Here is a 20,069-nt window from a genome sequence, read left to right as displayed (position 1 = left end):
TAAGCGTTTGAACAAGAAAACCCCCCCCCCCAAAAAAAAGAAAATATCCTGAATAGTGGCTATTTACTCGAAATAATTTCAACACAACCTATAATTTTTATCTCACCAAACGATAGATTGCTCTTTTTTGAATCAAATAATGTATTTACATTCTAAATAACTAAAAATTTTAAGCAGAAAAAAAAACAGAGGCCTAGTTCTGCGATTGCATGCTCGAATCTGATTTCCACAGCAATAAATAAAAGCCAAGAATCTTCTTACATATCGGGTTTTAGTTCCATAAAGTACTTAGCCATAAAAAGCTAATTTTTCCTTTATAGGCTAAAATCGTCAAGTTCCACATTAGTGCGAGCATTTGCGTCCCGATATTCATATTAAGCACCTACCCCGGAATCCTTACTCAAACCGACTGTGGCTGATGTGAGCCACCCCTCCCTTTATTGAACGATAGCGAGCCTTGGATCACTGACTATTGCATAAAGTACTTAAAATTACGACATAAAAGGAAAGGATTTAGGATATTTCTCTGACCTAGCTAAGACCAACAATTCCGGCTACAACAATTTTAGGGGGTTTCAGTTGTGTTGCGTGAGGTACACCGTGTTGGTACAACTCGTTCTGAAGCATGTAAACAGATAGGAGATGCGTTGGACAGCAATGCTCCACTTTTCTCAAAGTACAACGAGTCCAGATCCACCATAAGGAATCATAGCCTCTGGATCAACTATTTAGATCTTATCCGTATCGGAAACGACTATCTTTATGCTGAAATAGCTGCGGATTGTTGATCACACTTAAATGCCACAAAAGATATGATTCCGATTTTCTTCGCATCTGGAAACCATAAATACGCCGCAACTGCGCTCAACTATCCAGAAGAAATGCTACGCCTGCCTGAAAAAGCGACAGAAGTTCACAGAGTGTTTGTAAGGGGCAATTTTGTTCTTAGGAAAACAACCAAGCCGTTTCACAGCATTGCATGCGATCTGACTTTAGTGTTGACCATGAATCTGGACATCAGAGGTCATCGAGGAGTTTCTGATATCTTTGGTGCGACAGCGAATAAAAATGCCAGGGATCGATATCTGGCTACTCTTCCCTCTCTCCTGGAAACCATCAGAACGCTGAAAGCAAACCTGAATATGGATGACGAGGCAATGAAGCATTATAAAGATACCACTGCGTTTACGAATCTGACAATAAAAGGCAGAGATCTGGTTATGGACCTAGTAGATGTGCTCGGAAAGCCATTCAAGACAACCAGAACAGAGCTGCATAACTTTATTACAGGGGATAGAGCTCCAGAAGCCGTAGTAAATAGTCTGCTGAAGTTCCGAGACATTGGAGTTGAAGCCATGAGCTCATATCTCGAAGGGACATTCATGAAAGTAAAAGTTGGCATAGTGCAAATTTTCTGCAATAGTAAGTAACAGCCACAAAAAAAGATTTTGGGGAAATTGAGCTATTTTTAAACGAGTTCTGCATCTTCCAAATTCAACACAAACTTCGTCCCTCTGTGACCTGCTGAAGTACGAGCTACAGTAGGGAGCCTCAGCTACGTACTGGTACAAATTCAACACCCTTGAACTACATTCTGCAACAGTCTGGCTTGCAGTCATGGCCAAAAATGATTCCAAACACGCTTTTTGAAGACTCTCCTCGATCTGATTATATAGCTGATGTCATGAGTGCCATAAGGTGTTATCGACCAGAACAAAATGAGACGCTAGCAGATTTTAGAATAAGGGTTTACAATGGGATCCTTTGTAACATACCCGAAGCTTTTCAGTCTATCCATTTGGTTGGTGACAGATATGACGGTCTTAGTGACAATAGAACCAGTGATGAGTACTCGTTCAACCTCAAAGATGCTGTCAAGAAAGAAGAGGAGATCCTAGAGCAAATATTTCCAGCCCGTTCACTTCCTCCAGCAAAGTTGCAACACTCTGTGACGGGATTCTTAGTAGTCGTTCAGCCAAAGTTCAACCCTTAAAAGTTCTGTTTGAGGTCTGAGAGTACAAAATTTCGACCCGTCTGATGATTTACCTCGCTGGAGGTTTCGAGAGTCGACATAGAGCTGTTACGTTTTCACCCCATGGAGGCTCTGTTGATGATGATCTTTCGACTGGCCATGTGGAAGCAGAGACTCGGGTGTTATACCACACAACAGTTTCCGCAAGACGAAAGAGAACACTTGTGATAATACAAGTCAACGATACTGATTTTCGTCTTACTAGCTGCAAACTACTTCCAGTATCCTGCTAGTCTCGGCCTCAAGCAGCTTTGGGTTTAGTTTCCGTCCTACTAAATACAAATTCATACGGTAGCACAAAAACTAGGATTAACATTTTTCAACGCCTTGCCGCTTGTCCACAGCTTTAGTGGATGTGAAATTGGTTAAGAGAAATCTTACAAAACTACATATCTTAATAAATGATGGAAAACCGGTAAAAGACCTCCATATACAGTTATGTAGGTTTTCGCAGTAGCAGGTGCCAAATTAACGTGGGTAAATAAATATCAAAATATAAGCTAAAATATATGAGACCAAACAGGTTAAGAAGGTGTAGCCATTCCTTTTAAGGTGTAGTTGTACTGGGGAGCCAACAGGTTGTTAGCGCTTGATATTTACGGACAAAGAGCGGTGTCAAATTTAAGTAACTAGTTTTTCTTATTTATTCTCACCATTCAACATGACAGCATTCACGACAATAGAGTACTGACATTAAAAACTTCAAAAAAATAAATCAAAGAAAATCGCGTGAGATTAGAACAAAGTTGGGTCCGAAGGGGGGGGGGGATATATTTTTATTTATTTTGATGCCCTTGATACTTTAAGCATCTAAAACATTTTTGTCTATCTTTGTGATGTTATACTTATGTCGGAAATCACAACGAAAACCAATCGTTATCGTAGCCATCACGTGCAAATCCTGTATATGCCATTGTAAGCAAAACTTGAGTAACAGGTCTCTAATATTTTGGTTCTTGTGGGACACATCCTATGTGTGACCATTTTGACGAACTTAGTCAAAGAGATGTCACTATATAATGTTTAAAGCTAAGATTAATGATACAGCCCTAAAAAAACTAGGAATAACATTTTGCAACGCCTCGCCACTTGTCCACAGTGGATGTGGCACCACAAGCTTTCTGTATGGAATTAGAAAGGTCCTTTTTTTTCAAACTGCGAAGTCTTCGGAAGATTTGTTGGGGTCTTTAGATGATGAAGTTCGAGCCCTTGCAGAGAAGCCATCATCTGTGCAAAATGATGGTTTAGTCAACGTCTATAAGCAGCTTGTGGTTAAAGTGTATGGCAGAAGTGCGACTAACTTCAATAGTGTGAATGACCTTCGAGCACATTTGTACCCAATATTGGAGGATTTTCAGCGTTTACCACCAACTGATATCTCGTTTCTGCTTCATTTGAAAAGGTGCATGTTCCAGTCTCTGATGTGGATCCAAAGCCACAAGCCCCGTATTCGTTTAGCTCAGGCTACCGATATGGGCTGGAGAACTGATGATCATGAACTGAAGCAAAGCCTAGTTTCTGCGTTGCAGCATGGGATAGCATTGCTTTATATTTTAACTGTGACAAGACGATGTGCGGCTCGCGCTGCAAATGCTCCAAAATAGGTTTCTGTGACAGCGCATGCAAGTGTAGAGCTTACCCCCAAAAATGCCTACTTTCCGATGTGAATCAGAACCAGTCCGAAGACGAAGAACAAAAAGAGATTTGAGCCACCGTTTCATGTTCAGTTTTAATTATTTGATTGTTTATTTGTTTTAATATTAAACTGCTAATGCAGTCATCTAAACCTTACTTTCAGCTGATCATGACAGTTACCATCTACTACTCAGTGGCTGTTGACCCGATCCAACCAATTGGATCATTGGCTCCGGCTATGCTGGGAATTAAACAACATAGTGTCTTAAATCAACCTTAGTCACCTCTGCACCACACGTTCCCACGGCTTCGTCACCTTGAGGCTCGTGTATGAGCCTACGTAAGCCAGATGGTATCTACAACTACAGCAGTAGTAGTGTTTTTCTTGATTAAAAATATTAGTTGTATAGAATGTAAATACATGATTTGATTCAGAAAAGAGCGATATATCGTTTGGTGAGATAAAAATTATATGTTGTGTTAAAAATATTTCGAGTAAAACGCCACTATTCAGAACATTTTCTTTTTTTTGGGGGGGGGGATTTTCTTGTTCAAACGCTTATAAATTCTTACAGATTCAAGTTTCAACTTTGTTTTTATTAACAACTTGTAAAAAACATTCTGAAGCTTGAATGATGTGCAGTTTGATTTGTTTTCATTTTTTTAATAACTAAAAAACAATTAAAAAAGACTTGGTCATTGTAGGCTAATTTCTGGAAGCTATGATGTTATTTAGAAAAAATAAATAGTTCGTCAAGAATTAAAATTTTTTGGAAAAGAGGCAAATGCTTTGACTCGTAATGACGATCAGAATTCAAATAAAGCATTAAAAATATACTTTTGTAGGCAAACATTTCATAAAAACCGAAAGTACTAGGAAAAAGTATATTAAAAAACCTTGTTTACAAAATTAAATAGGGGTTAACTAAGAAATAAAGGCTGTAGGGAAAAACTAAAAACACCAGGTGAAAGTACTTGTTCTTAGGGTTCAGAATATGTCAAGTTAATAAGGTTTTCAGTTTATTTTACCTTGTAAAAAAATCAATGGCCAGTATGACATTATCATAGGCCAAATCTGACCTCATAGGCTAAAATGACCATGTTCTACACGCGTGTGAACTAGTGTACCCCAATATTCGTTATCAGCTTTCCCTATTACCCTAGAATTCACCCTCAAACCAACTACGGTGAATGTGAGTCACCCGTTGAAAGATAAGGGTCCCTGGATCACTGACTAACTCTCAGCTTCAGAGCCGTGTTGACACCATTCTAAATAAAGACGTCGTTATAGTCCTTGGAGATTTCAATGTCGTATTAAGGAAAGACAGCAGCGGAAACGAAGATATCCTGGGCAAATTTGGAATCGGACAGATCAACAGCAGAGGAGAGTGACTCATTGAATTTTTCCGAGAAACAGGGGCGTAATTTGCTATGGGGCAGGGGAGGGCAACTAAGATAAGCATGCATAATTCAAGCATCCTCAGAAACGGGTCAGTTTTCTTTAGTATATCTTTTTTATTACTGTATGGCTCATTTCAGTTTTCATCGTCATGTTCACTTGATTTGGGAAAATTGGCTCCAACTTTGCCCCCCCCCCTCGGGATTTTGACGAAATTAAGACGCTGCCAAGAAAAGGACGGCTTTGTAACAAAAACGATACTAAAAAACTGGTGAAAGAAGAAATTAATTTGGTGGTCCCCTGACAGAAGGACTACCAACATGATAGCTCGCATACTTGTATCTGTCAGTGGAAGTCTTCATTTACAGAAACTGCGACTATAATCAGTGGAGACATTTCAAAAGAGATCACAGTCTCCTCAGGTCATTACTTCGCCTAAGATTGAAGGCCGTTGTCAAATCGAAGCAAAAAGTTTCTACACTCCACGTGGAGGCCCTAAAAGACCAGAAAACGAAACAATGATATAGAGAGCAGTTAAAAAAATGACTAACAAAAGTTGTGCAAAAACAAAAATTGTGCAAAAACACCTGAGCCATTTAACCCTACCAATATTGATCAACTCGTGTTGCAAAGTAGCAAAGGTCCATGTGTCTACTCGAGAAGAAAACTCGCCCGGTACTTTAAGATCTGATAACCAAAAAGTATCAATAGTGCGACGATGACTCTCGAAGGGGTAACTCACGCCTCATGTTAAAGAGCAAGTAAATCGTAAAGATACGAAAGGCCTGGATCCCTTGAATAAAAATTAGTAAAAAATTGCCACTCAAACTTGAAGCTGAAATCGTTGGAATGAACACTTTTAGGAAAAGCTGAAAGTCACAACAAACACAGATCTTGACGTCCTTAAAAATATCCCAGCACAAAGACTCGAGGAGCCACCCCCTTCTCCCCTAACAACACATAACACCTCTAAGGTCAGATGTAAATGACGCTGTGAAACTCCTCAAATACAATAAATTATCCGGGATTAACGGTATGCAAACAGAGTGGCTCAGAGTAGAGTGTGACATTGTCATCGGTCTGTAATACCGAATAGTAACAGCTATGTAGGAAACCCAATACTACTAAGAGTTCTGGTCGACATCTTTTTTAGTCTTCTTGCAAAAGAATGAATCCAAAAGTAATTGGGACAGCTAAGGACCCATATCATTTATTTGCCAACCCGCTAGGCTGGATTTCATTAGAACAGATCAACCATTGATCAAATCTTTTTCATCAAATAAATCGTGGAGTTGTATTTGAAATTTGAAAAGAACTATATCCACCGTTCATCGACTTCAAGCAAGCCTTTAGTCAGATCTTGCAAGATGGTTTCTGGCATATCTTGACTCACTACGAAATACCCTCTTATACTATAATTAATTTTAAAAACTTTTTTCGCAAAACAAATTTTTTCAAAGAAAGGTAAAGAGCTCCATTAAGCCAAAAATGAGCATAAATAAAGTCAAATAATCTCCCAAGCGTAAAACTACCACAAATTACTATCAATAACTAAATGAAACTCAAAACCAACAGAAATTACAATAAATAGCCCAGTCAAACTCAAAACGAGCAAAACTTAATCTGAGTAGGGCTGATAACCCCCATTCCCCATTCCTAGGAAGAAAGAAGAAACAAGTTTCTTCTTAGTTTCTTTTTTTAAGTGCCTTCTCAAGAATAGAACATATTTTACATTTTACCAAAAAAAATTGACAGTGGATTATCAGTTTACTTGACATATACTGATATTCATGCCTTAAACTTTTGATATTTTTCATTTATGAAAGTAAAAAAAGTGAAAACATTTAAAACGTATTTTGTTTTCAGTAAAGCACAAATTACGCTCTAGTCTTGAGAAGGCATTTGAAAAAAGAAACTAGGGAGAAATTTTTTTTGTGGATAAAGTTTTCCCAATTAATTTCTGTTAATTTTTTATGACGTTGTTTCTTTTCATAAGTGATCGTATCTACCCAGTGGTCGTAGAATATCGTTACAGGATTCGTTCGAACGGAAATTAAAAGTTCTAGTGCCCTTTTTAAATGACCGAAAGCAGTGGAGGGCAACTAGGCCCCCTCCCAAGCTCATTTTTTCCCAAGTCACCTGATTAAAATTTTTAGATAGCCATTTTGTTCAGTATAGTCAAAAATCTAATAGCTATGTCTTTGAGGATGACTTAATCCCCCACAGTCCCCAGGAGAAGGACTGCAAGTTATGAACTTTGCCCATTGTTTACGTATGGTATTGGCTATTGGGAAGCATACAGGCGTTTTCAGGGGGGGGGGGTCTTTTCTAGTGGGGAGGGTCGGGAGGAGAGGGTTAAGGGGGAGGATCTTTCCATGGAGGAACTTTTCATGGGAAGGGACATTTCTACGAGGGGGTGCGGTATTTTCCGATATTATTTAAGAAACGAACAGAAATTAAATAAAAAAACAAGTTTTTTAAACTGAAAGTAAGGAGCAACATTAAAACTTAAAGCGAATAACGCCAATAATATTGGCAATCAATGGCCAATTTTCTTAACGGATCGAAATCGGATAAAAAAAAGAGAATAAATATACCATTTGATCCCTCGTTCAATGTCCTTTCCAATCGTTTTCTGGACAAAGTTAATATTCATCAAGAAGTAATTGATTTAAATAAATAAAACTTTCAGTGACTTTCAGAACCTAGGATTGGAGTTGGTTTCTAGAAGTTTCAAACAGTTCGTGGTAACGAACTGTAAGTAAGGAGCACAGTTTATTTAACATACCAGTAAGTTTACCGTATATGATTTCTGGGTCTTGATTCTTGGTGCGAACGATCAGCATCTCCCACTCATGTTTGTATAGATCGTTCGATTATTAGTTGATCTAGTGAAATGGTTTTGTCAGTACATCGTCCACAGGTGATTATTCTTTGTCTACCCGTAAAAAGATCTAATACCGATTATGTTTATATCTGCAAAAACGTTCTCTGGAGCACTTGTACCTCGGTCTGGGTTTTTGTAATGGGTGAGATAGGGTAAGATCATACTGGATAATTATATAAACTGTGGTAAGGAGCGACCCGGCTCAATGGTAACCGAAACTGTAGAAAATAGAATTTTGATACCAATAGATACATCAAAAGAAGCAAATTTCAATGCTGATTTCAAATATATAAGTTTCATCAAGTTTAGTCATACCTATCAAAAGTTACGTGCCTGAGAAAATTTGGCTGATTTTCGAAAAAAGGAGAAAAGACCCCCTAAAACTTATACAACCTTAACGAAAATCACACCATCATGTTCAGCATATCAGAGAACCCTACTGTAGAGGTTTCAAGCTCCTATCTAAAAAAATGTTGAATTTTGTATTTTTTGCCAGAAGATAGATCACGGAGGCGTGTTTATTTGTTTGTTTTTTTGTTGTTTTTTTTTTCCCAGGGGAGATCTTATCGACCCAGTGATCCTAGAATAAATTGGGAGGGCTCATTTGAACAAACATTAAAAGTTCTAGTGCCCTTTTTAAGTGACCAAAAAATGGAGGGCAACTAGGCCCCCTCCCACGCTCATTTTTCCCCATTTTTTGTCTTTTAGGATGACTTAATCCCCCGAAGTCCCCGGGGGGAGGGCTGACAGTTATGAACTTTACCCAATGTTAGCATATAGTATTGGTTATTGGGAAGTATACAGACGTTTTCAGGGAGGGATTTCTTATAGTAGTGGGGGGGAGGTGGTGGGGAGTGGGGCGGGGGTTATGTGGGAGGATCTTTCCACGAAGGAAGTTTTCATGGGGGAAGGGACATTGCTATGAAGGGGGCGCCCGATTTCCCAGCATTATTTAAAAAAATTAGAAATTATATATAAAAAAACAAGTTTTTCAACTGAAAGTAAGGAGCAACATCAAAACTTAAAACGACAGAAAACATTACGTGTATGATTGGGTTCACTCCCTAGTCAATATCTCGCTCTTTAAGCCAAAGATTGTATAGTACTTTCATAAGAGCTATTTATTCTAATTAACGGCATTTGTGATTAAGAGGTCATCTTTAAAGAATTACAACAAAATTCGAACTTTAGCTTAAAAAGCAAGGTATTGAATAGAGGGTGAACCCTCTAATATACGTATAAAAAATATATGAATATAGAAGTTCGTTACGTAAGTTAACTCGTAAGTTACGTATATTTATTACTAATAAAAACGTTCGTAAATAAAATTAAACAAGCTTCGAGAAAACAATTTAACCAAACAAAAGTAAAATATATATACAAATTTTGTTTTAACTGTTCATTTTCGGTGAGCCAAAATCAAAATCCTTGTTAATTCAAAACGTTCAAAAATTAAATAAAAAAAAAACAAGTTTTTTTTACTGAAAGTAAGGAACGACGTTAAAACTTAAAACGAACAGAAATTATTCCATATATGAAAGGAGCTGTCCTCTCCTCAACGCCTTGCTCTTTACGCTATCTATGTCTTTAAGTCTCAGTATTTTATGTCTCAATATTTTATGTTTGTACAATATTTTAGAAAGTTCATAATTGCTTCATAATTATTGTTTCTATCAGTGTCAATCAATAAATGCAACATTCTAGGAGTTCATTTCTTATTCGGAATTATTTTAGTGCTAGAATTATCCTAAGTCCAACACTTTTTGATAATACTTTATTACGTTTTTATGTAAGAATTATATGATTAATACTAGTGGGTAAACTAATAATAAAGTTGAGCTATTTATCTACTTTTCAGTTAAGCTTAAATGACATTCTTGCTTTTATGGAGGGAATGAGGGGAGATCAAAATCGATGTCGCAAAGTAATTTCAACATTAAATTCATTTTTAGCATTTAAAAAGCTCTTATTCTGTTACTGTTTTCTTCCGTTGAAACCCATTCTTTTCAACTGTACAAAAAGTTTAAGAAACAAACCTTTTAAGTTAAGCAATCTATTTAGTATCTATTTAATATAAGAAGTTAAGAATACTAAGTCGCTAAGACTAGGAATAAGTGAAGGTGAAGAGGAGATGCTGGATAATGAGAAGATCGATCAAGTGGACAGCTTTACATGCCTAGGTAGTATCAAACAGTTCGTGGTAACGAACTGTAAGTAAGGAGCGACCCGGCTCAATAGTAACCGAAACTCTAAAAAACGGAATTGTTTTCGAAAAAAGGGGGAGACGCCCCCTGAAAGATAAAGAACCTTAATGAAAATCACACCATCAGATTCAGCATATCAGAGAACCTTACTGTAGAGGTTTCAAGCTCCTATTTGCAAAAATGTGGAATTTTGAATTTTTTGCCAGAAGAAAGATCACGGATGCGTGTTTATTTGTTTATTTGTTGTTTTTTTCTTTTTTCTCAAGGGTGATCGTATCAACCCAGTGGTCGTAGAATATTGTAGGAGGGCTCATTCAAACGGAAATTAAAAGTTCTAGTGCCCTTTTTAATTGACCCAATCAAAATTTTGAGATAGCCATTTTGTTCAGCATGGTCATAAGTACAATAACTATGTCTTTTAGGATAACTTTATCCCCCACAGTATCCGGGGGAAGGGCTGAAAGTTATGAACTTTATCCGATGTTTACATATAATATTGGTTATTGGGAAGTATACAGTGATTTTTAGGAGGGATGTTTTCTGGAAGTGGGGGTGGGGGGTGGGTTGGGGGTTACGTGGGAGGATTTTTCCATGAAAAAAGTTCATCAGCTGTCATGGAGGAAATTCATCAAGTTTAGTCATACCAATCAAAAGCTACGCGCCTGAGAAAATTTGCCTGATTTTACAAAATCGGGGGAAACACCACCTAAAAGATATAGAACCTTAATGGAAATCACACCATCAGATTCAGCGTATTAGAGAACCCTATTGTAGAGGTTTCAAGCTCCTATCTGCAAAAATGTGGAATTTTGTATTTTGTGCCAGAAGAAATATCACGGATGCGTGTTTTTTTTTTGTTTTTTTTTACTTTTTTCCCAGGGGATTTTATCGACCCAGTGGTCTTAGAATATCGCGAGAGGGCTCATTTGAACGGAAACTAAAAGTTCTAGTGCCCTTTTTAAGGTACCCAACCAAAATTTTGAGATAGCAGCATGGTCGAAAATATAATAAATATGTCTTTTAGGATGACTTAATCCCCCACAGTCCCCGGGGGAAGGGCTGAAAGTCATTAACTTTACCCAATGCTTACATATAGTATTGATTATTTGGAAGCATACAGACGTTTTCAGGAGGGATTTTTTCTGGTAGTGGGGGGTGGGAAGTGGGTTGTGGGTTACGTGGGAGAATCTTTCTATGGAGGAAGTTCTCATGGGGGAAGGGACATTGCTATGAAGGGGTACTGGATTTCCCAGCATTATTTAAAAAAAACAATCAGAAATTAAATATAAAAATTACAAGTTTTTCCCCTGAAAGTAAGGAGCAACATCAAAACTTAAAACGAACAGAAGTTATAATGTATTTGATTTGGGTTCGCCCCCTAATCAATACTAGGAACGACGTTAGGAACGATGGCCCCCTAGGAACGACGTTAAAACTTAAAACCAACAGAAATTATTCCGTATATGAAAGGGGCTGTCCCCTCCTCAACGCCTCGCTCTTTACGCTAAAGTTTTTTTTGTTAAAAAAATAGAGTTGTGAGAAAGTGAAACTTTAGCGCAAAGAGCGAGGCGTTGAGGAGGGGACAGCCGCTTTCATATACGGAATAATTTCTGTTTGTTTTAAGTTTAAGCGTCGTTCCTCACTTTCAGTTAAAAAAAACTTGTTTTTTTTTCAATTTAATTATGAGTAAAGACGGTGGATGCAGTGAAGATGTTAAAAGTAGAGAAAAGTTTGGAAGAATAGAAAAATGAGTCTGCGAACCATGATCGTAGTCAAACATAGTTCCGAAGCGTGGGCGCTCCAAAAAACGGAGGAGGATTTGCTGTATGTTTTCCAATGAAATTGCCGAAGGACTATCGCGAATACCCTGCTGACTGACCGTATATTAAACAGTAAGCAGTACGGCAAATGTTGGACGATCCCGCTTTCTAGGGCTATAATAAGAGTAAGATTGAGATGCCTGGGAAACGTTGTGCGGATGAAAGATGACAGATTGCCAAATAAAGTCCGTGTCGCCGAACGGCCTTAAATCAAACGAAAAGCAGGTCGTCCACGAATGGGGTTGGAGGATATCAAAAGGAAAGATTTAAAGGAAATGTATGCTTCCTGAGAAAGTGCAAAGAAGGAGGCTTTGAAAAATTGGGATGGAGGAGGTGCGCACGAAGCTGTGTTGACCCTGGGTGGCTTGATGGAGCAGTGATTTGTTCGTATTAGTAGTAGTAGCAGAAAACAATATAAGCGCTCTTTGGTGAAAGTTTACCATATTTCTGATAGTATTGGTTCAATTTTTTGCTATGAATTTATCATATTTGCTTTCTATTTAGCTAATTTTTGTCTCCTAAAATTTAGTTTAAGCACAATTTGAGAGAGAGAGAAGGAGTGAGAGAGAGAGGGGGGAGCGAGAGAGAGAGAGGGAGAGGGAGAGAGGGAGAGAGAGAGAGAGAGAGAGAGAAAGAAATTTTAATCTAAATCAAACAGTTCGTGGTAACGAACTGTAAGTAAGGAGCGACCCGGTTCAATGGTAACCGAAACTCTAAAAAACGGGATTTTGATACCAATAGATACATCAAAAGAATCAGACTTTAATTCTGATTTCAAATATATAAGTTTCATTAAGTTTAATCTTACCCATCAAAAGTTACGTGCCTGAGAAAATTTAGCTGATTTTTGAAAAAAGGGGGAAAGACCCCCTAAAAGTAATAGAACCTTAATGAAAAGCCCATCATCATATTCAGCGTATCAGAGAACCCCATTGTAAAAGTTTTAAGCACCTATCTATAAAAATATGGAACTTTGCATTTTTTGCCAGAAGGAAGATCACGGATGCGTGTTTATTTGTTTTTTTGTTTTTTGTTTTTTTTTTCCCAGGGATGATCGTATCGACCCAGTGGTCCTAGAATATCGTGGGAGGGCTCATTGGAACGGAAATTAAAAGTTCTAGTGCCGTTTTTGAGTGACCAAAAAAAATGGAGGGCAACTTGGCCCCTTCCCACGCCCATTTTTTTCCCAGAGTCACCCGATCAAAATTTTGAGATAGCCATTTTGTTCAGCATGGTCGAAAATATGATAAAAATGTCTTTTAGGATGACTTGATCCCCCAAAGGCCCCAGGGGGAGGGCTGAAAGTTATGAACTTTACTCAATGTTAACATATAGTATTGGTTATTGGGAAGTATACAGACTTTTTCAGAGGAGATTTTTTCTGGTAGGTGGGGGAAGGAGAGGGTCGGGGGCTATATGGAAGGATCTTTCCATGAAGGAAGTTTTCATGGGGGAAGGGGCATTGCTATGAAGGGGGCGCCGGATTTCCCAGCATTATTAAAGAAAAAGATCAGGAATTAAATAAAAAAAAACAAGTTTTTCAACTGATCAACTGATTGTGATTAAGAGGTCATTTTTAAAGAACTGGAAAAAAAATTCGAACTATAGTTTAAAGAGCAGGGTATTGACTAGGGGGCGAACCCCCTAATATACGTGTTAAAAATTTATGAATATAGAAGTTCGTTACGTAAGTTAATTCTAAGTTACGTATATTTATTACTAATAAAAACGTTCGTAAATAAAATTAAACAAGTTTCGAGAAAGCCATTTAACCAAATATAATATGCAAATCTTGTTTTAATTATTCATGTACGGTGAGCCAAAATCAAAACCTGCATTAATTCAAAAACGTTCAAAAATTAAATAAAAAAAACAAGTTTTTTAACTGAAAGTAAGGAACGACGTTAAAACTTAAAACGAACAGAAATTATTCCGTATATGAAGGGGGCTGTCCCCTCCTCAACGCCTCGCTCTTTACGCTAAAGTTTGACTTTCTCACAACTCTATTTTTTTAAACAATAAAAAAACTTTAGCGTAAAGAGCGAGGCGTTGAGGAGGGGACAGCCCCCTTCATATACGGAATAATTTCTGTTCGTTTTAAGTTTTAACGTCGTTCCTTACTTTCAGTTAAAAAAACTTGTTTTTTTATTTAATCATTAACAAGTTCAGAGACTGTAACCTTTAACCTACTCCAGAACTGGCTAACATTATCTGGTAGCTTTATTCCCTCCTAGAGATAATTACACAGCTGTGGTCCTGCAAAACGTGGAGACAAAGATCCTCATTGAGAACTCCAAGCCTCAGATACTATCCTCAAAGAACGTTAGCATAATTAAATTAGAATTAAGATAACAATATTGAAGCAATGGGAATGAAGATGGCCAAGCGTGGCTCTGAAACGTGGGCACTTTCAAAACCCGAGAAAACTACGTTAAATGTTTTCCAGAGGAATGGTCTAAGACTAAACAGTAAGTAATGCAGATATTGTGGTTCGATCTCACTTTTTTAGGTTAAAATGAATCAAAAATTAATATGGCCAAGCCTCGTTTTGTTTGTTTATTTTTGGTTTAATAGAGCTCTTAATTTTTTTTTGAAAATCTTATTTTGTGAAAAAAAATTGTTTTAGTTAATAAACTGACAAGAAAAGGGTAGAGGAACACTACTATTCTTGGTGAAAGCTCATTCCTTAGCCTTCATATAGACCCAAATATCTTGCCATTTTTGCTATTATTGAATCACAACGTTGTTTCCATCTCAAATTACAATCAAGATAAAATCCTAAGCATTTAACGCTAAAACCTTTATTTAAAAATACACCAGTGAGAGAAATGTTATTTTCTAAGGCACTTTTTTTTTTTCCCAGGGTTGATCGTATCAACCCAGTGATCCTAGAATTTCGTGAGAGGGCTCATTGTAACGGAAATTAAAATTTCTAGAGTCCTTCTTAAATGGTCAAAAAAATGGAGGGGAACTAAGCCTCCTTCCAAGCTCATTTTTTTCCCAAAGTCACCCAATCAGAATTTTGAGATAGCCATTTTGTTCAGCATGGTCGAAAAAATGATAAAAATGTCTTTTAGAATGACTAGATCCCCCAACGGCCCCAGGGGGAGGGCTGAAAGTTATGAACTTTACTCAATGTTAACATATAGTATGGGTTATTGGGACGTATACAGACTTTTTCAGAGGAGATTTTTTCTGGTAGGTGGGGGAAGGAGAGGGTCGGGGGCTATATGGAAGGATCTTTCCATGCAGGAAGTGTTCAGGGGGGACGGGGCCGGGCGCTGACGGGGGCACCGGATTTCCCAGCATTATTAAAGAAAAAGATCAGGAATTAAATAAAAAAAAACAAGTTTTTCAACTGATCAACTGATTGTGATTAAGAGGTCATTTTTAAAGAACTGGAAAAAAAATTCGAACTATAGTTTAAAGAGCAGGGTATTGATTAGGGGGCGAACCCCCTAATATACGTGTTAAAAATTTATGAATATAGAAGTTCGTTACGTAAGTTAATTCTAAGTTACGTATATTTATTACTAATAAAAACGTTCGTAAATAAAATTAAACAAGTTTCGAGAAAGCCATTTAACCAAATATAATATGCAAATCTTGTTTTAATTATTCATGTACGGTGAGCCAAAATCAAACCTGCATTAATTCAAAAATGTTCAAAAATGAAATAAAAAAACAGGTTTTTTTTAACTGAAAGTAAGGAACGACGTTAAAACTTAAAACGAATAGAAATTGTTCCGTATATGAAGGGGCTGTCCCCTCCTCAACGCCTCGCTCTTTACGCTAAAGTTTGACTTTCTCACAACTCTATTTTTTTAAACAATAAAAAAACTTTAGCGTAAAGAGCGAGGCGTTGAGGAGGGGACAGCCCCCTTCATATACGGAATAATTTCTGTTCGTTTTAAGTTTTAACGTCGTTCCTTACTTTCAGTTAAAAAAACTTGTTTTTTTTATTTAATCATTAACAAGTTCAGAGACTGTAACCTTTAACCTACTCCAGAACTGGCTAACATTATCTGGTAGCTTTATTCCCTCCTAGAGATAATTACACAGCTGTGGTCCTGCAAAACGTGGAGACAAAGATCCTCATTGAGAACTCCAAGCCTCAGATACTATCCTCAAAGAACGTTAGCATAATTAAATTAGAATTAAGATAACAATATTGAAGCAATGGGAATGAAGATGGCCAAGCGTGGCTCTGAAACGTGGGCACTTTCAAAACCCGAGAAAACTACGTTAAATGTTTTCCAGAGGAATGGTCTAAGACTAAACAGTAAGTAATGCAGATATTGTGGTTCGATCTCACTTTTTTAGGTTAAAATGAATCAAAAATTAATATGGCCAAGCCTCGTTTTGTTTGTTTATTTTTGGTTTAATAGAGCTCTTAATTTTTTTTTTGAAAATCTTATTTTGTGAAAAAAAATTTTTTTAGTTAATAAACTGACAAGAAAAGGGTAGAGGAACACTACTATTCTTGGTGAAAGCTCATTCCTTAGCCTTCATATAGACCCAAATATCTTGCCATTTTTGCTATTATTGAATCACAACGTTGTTTCCATCTCAAATTACAATCAAGATAAAATCCTAAGCATTTAATGCTAAAACCTTTATTTAAAAATACACCAGTGAGAGAAATGTTATTTTCTAAGGCACTGAGAATACCAACTCTATTAAAATTTATAAGATTTGTCTGAAAAACAATAACAGATAGACAGATACACTGCGTAGAACTAGCAAAGGAAATTAGCTACTGCCTCAGTAGTAGCAAAGACAATTCAACTTGTTTATTTTTCTACAATGGGCGAAAACGACCATGGTGGGAAAATCTAACACGTTTGCTTGTTAAGAAACTGAAAATTTAGTAGAGTTGCAGGATACAACTAGTTTGTTTTTCGACAAGTCCAAAATTCGATAACTGTGAAAAAAATTTCTAACCATCTTAACAAGATAAAAATATAACAACGATTTTTCAGTGAGATATTAATCTTAAAATTAGTTAGAGTTTAACCATTATATCTCTTTAAGATCCAATTTTTATTGGTAAACTTTGCCAAAATAAATTCTATTTAATTTAAATCAATTTTTTTGTAGTTTAATATGAAACTCGAGGAGTGTGACAAAAAAGAGTTATATTTATTGTTCTTAAGCTTCGAGAATGAAAGAGGTTATTCATTTGCAATTGCTTGTGTTACGGGTGACAAATAAGATTTTCAGTTCAAAATTTTAAGAGGTAATTTGTAAAAGACTACAATTAACAGTTGGTGATGTTTTGCATCCCATAATGTTTTCAGATAAGCACTAGCAAACTTTATCACAAAAGAAGGAGTTGAGAGAACCTTCGTCTACACAAACATATTTCCTATGATTGCTTGCTATGGGTGGCAGCTAGTAGTTTCACCCCTCGCAAGCTTAAATATCATACTTTCATGATTACTTCTATTTTATTTTAGAACAGACGATTTACTTGCATTTCACTTGCTTAATAATTTTCTGTTGATTTATTTTGTAATGTTTTATTCATCGGCTGGGTAATAATTTATTTATTTCAAACCCAAGTGAACCCAATGAAATGTGTGTATATTCTTTCAACAAAATACCTACCGTGGCCAAGTTCCCTGAGCGATACTTCAGCGAAGACGTTCTCATCATTTCACAAGCTTCTCGATCAGTGGATGATGCTAGAAAACGAAGATGTACCAGTTTAGAACTCAGAAATAAAACAGAAAAACTTACAGTATGAACATCACTGAAGTACAAGAAAAGTGTGTGAACAACGAACGGAAGTCTAAATCTCAATGTAAGCCAATACTATTTTGTTAATTTCAAAGATATTTTATTACTTAGATTTTTCCTTAGAAATTGGTCTAAATATGACTAAAAAAATCCTTGTTCAGCAATTTTATACTTTTTTCTTCCTTTTTTTATGACTCAACATATTTTCCAATTAAATTTTTTTTTCTTTCGAAAATATAACTTATTTGGTGATTGAAGCTGAATCGCATCTTTCGAATGAAAGCAAAATTCTTGTCTTAGTTCGTAACATCAAAACTGCAGGACTGCAGAAAAATAAAACACCAATAACCTGCACAGGGAACGCAAACCCTAAGCGTAAGACAAACAATTCTTAAAGCCTGAGTTTTACCGAATAGTTACATTTTTAAAGCTGCATAAAATTGTAAAAACAAAACATTATATTTACCCTCTTCTACAACATGTTTTCAATTTTTAATTGTAAGGGGTTTAATTGTGAGTTACATGGAAACACTTAACGACTGAAAACCCCCGATTTCAAAAACCGTTGGGAAACCGAAAGCAGGCATATTGATTTCAACGAGAATCTTATTGCGACTGAAGAGAAGAGTTAGAACCTATGATGGCTTACTTTGGGCTACAATCAGTCTGGAAATAAAACAAAAGTCATTGGAATTAGCTTTAGTTTACATTAATTATTACTTCTCGGCGACCTTTCCTTTTTTTTCGAATTCTCCCCTAAAAATTTAGTATTCGATAATAATTTTGAGCCATCAGTAATATTACTTCAAATTGATTTTAGCATTCACTGGAATTAATTCCAGTCACTAAAATCTTTCACAATTCAAATCAGCAAGGTTTGTAATATGTTGGTAGTATCAAGTAATAGAAAATATGTGCAGAGTAGCCTTGTAAATTATGGAAACTACCTTGAAGATTGCTGCGACGGATTCTAGCTGATTACAGTTCATAATCCTTACTTCCCATCGTTCCAAGGGAGCTTGGTGACACTCCAGAAGATCCATAATCGGGCTAGTGGGGTAGACTCCAACACGAGCAAATACTAACTGCTATTTCGTGTGAAAGGTTTAATGTGGACTCTCTTCACTGGGTACATCTACTCAGATCTTTTTGAGGAGCTTTCACTTCGTACCACTGTTTTTCTAGTCTACCTAGAGGAGATTACACAGGAAAGCATCGGCCCAGTGCAGCCGCTAGTCTATGTGAAAGGTTTGATGTGGTGCCAATGACTTTTTCAGTAGGTATATTTATTCAGATCTTTCTGAGGACTACTTACTTCTTGTACTACCGTTTTCTCCGATTCTACTCAAGGAAGATGACATCGGCAAGCACCAGATCAGTGTCAACAGCTAGTTTGTGTGAAAAGTTAAATTGGTGCCAATGGCTACCTTCACTTGGTACATCTACTCAGATCTTTTTGAGAATATTTCACTTCTTGTACAACAGTTTTTTCTAGTCTAGCTAAAGGAGATGACGCCGGAAAAGTTCCGGTCCAGTTCAGCTGCTAGTTTGTGTGAAAGGTTTGATGTGGTGCCAATGCCTTTTTCAGTAGGTACATATATTCAGATCGTTCTGAGGACTAATTGCTTCTTGTACCACTGTTTTCTCTGATTATACCGTTTTCTCTGGTGGTAGGTGCTTCTACTCAGATATATTTAAGAATCACTTCTCGTACCCCTGTTTTTCTAGTCTACCTAAAGGAGATGCCACCGGAAAGCACCGGTCCAGTGCAGCTACTTGTTTGTGTGAAAGGCTTGACTTAGTGCCAATGCTTTTTTCAGTAGGTACACCTATTCAGATCTTTCTGTGGACTTTTTTACTTCTTGTACCACCATTTTCTCTGATTCTACCTAAAGAAGACGACTCCGGCAAGCCCCAGACCAGTGTCAACTGCTAGTTTGTGTGAAAGGTTTGATATGGTGCCAAAGACTTTTTTCACTAGGTACAACTACTCAGATCTTTTTGAGGATCCTTCACTTCTTTTAACGCTGTTTTTTTAGTCTACCTAAAGGAGATGAAATCGGAAAGCACAGGCCCAGTGCAACTGCTAGTCCCTGTGAAAGGTTTGATGTAGTGCCACTCCCTTTTTCTGTAGGTAAATCTGTTCTGATTTTTCTGTGGACTATTTCCTTCTTTTACTACCGTTTTCTCTGATTCTATCTAAAGAAAATGACACCGGTAAGCACCAGACCAGTGTCAACTGCTAGTTTGTGCGAAAGGTTTAATGTGGTTCCAATGACTTTCTTCACTAGGTATATCTACTTATATCTTTTTGAGGAGCTTTCACTTCTTGTACCACTATTTTTCTAGT

The 20,069-nt window shown here is 36.9% G+C and overlaps 1 protein-coding gene across 1 annotated transcript in view; it reads right to left on the bottom strand.

Annotated features, from left to right (window-relative positions):
• Positions 1-20,069, bottom strand: part of LOC148951971 (uncharacterized) — a 102,581-nt gene that overhangs the window by 30,865 nt on the left and 51,647 nt on the right. Inside the window, exon 2 of the mRNA XM_089088779.1 lies at positions 17,588-17,664. Within this exon, the coding sequence (XP_088944905.1) occupies positions 17,588-17,664 (77 nt within the window). The remainder of the gene's footprint in view (positions 1-17,587; positions 17,665-20,069) is intronic.

The sequence above is a fragment of the Artemia sp. Qi Xiang Cuo genome, chromosome 5 (genome assembly GCF_049724085.1).
Source record: "Artemia sp. Qi Xiang Cuo chromosome 5, ASM4972408v1, whole genome shotgun sequence".
NCBI classification, from domain to species: domain Eukaryota; kingdom Metazoa; phylum Arthropoda; class Branchiopoda; order Anostraca; family Artemiidae; genus Artemia; species Artemia sp. Qi Xiang Cuo.
Note: the sequence above shows the minus strand (reverse complement) of the source record. Positions and strands in the feature narration are given on the sequence as shown.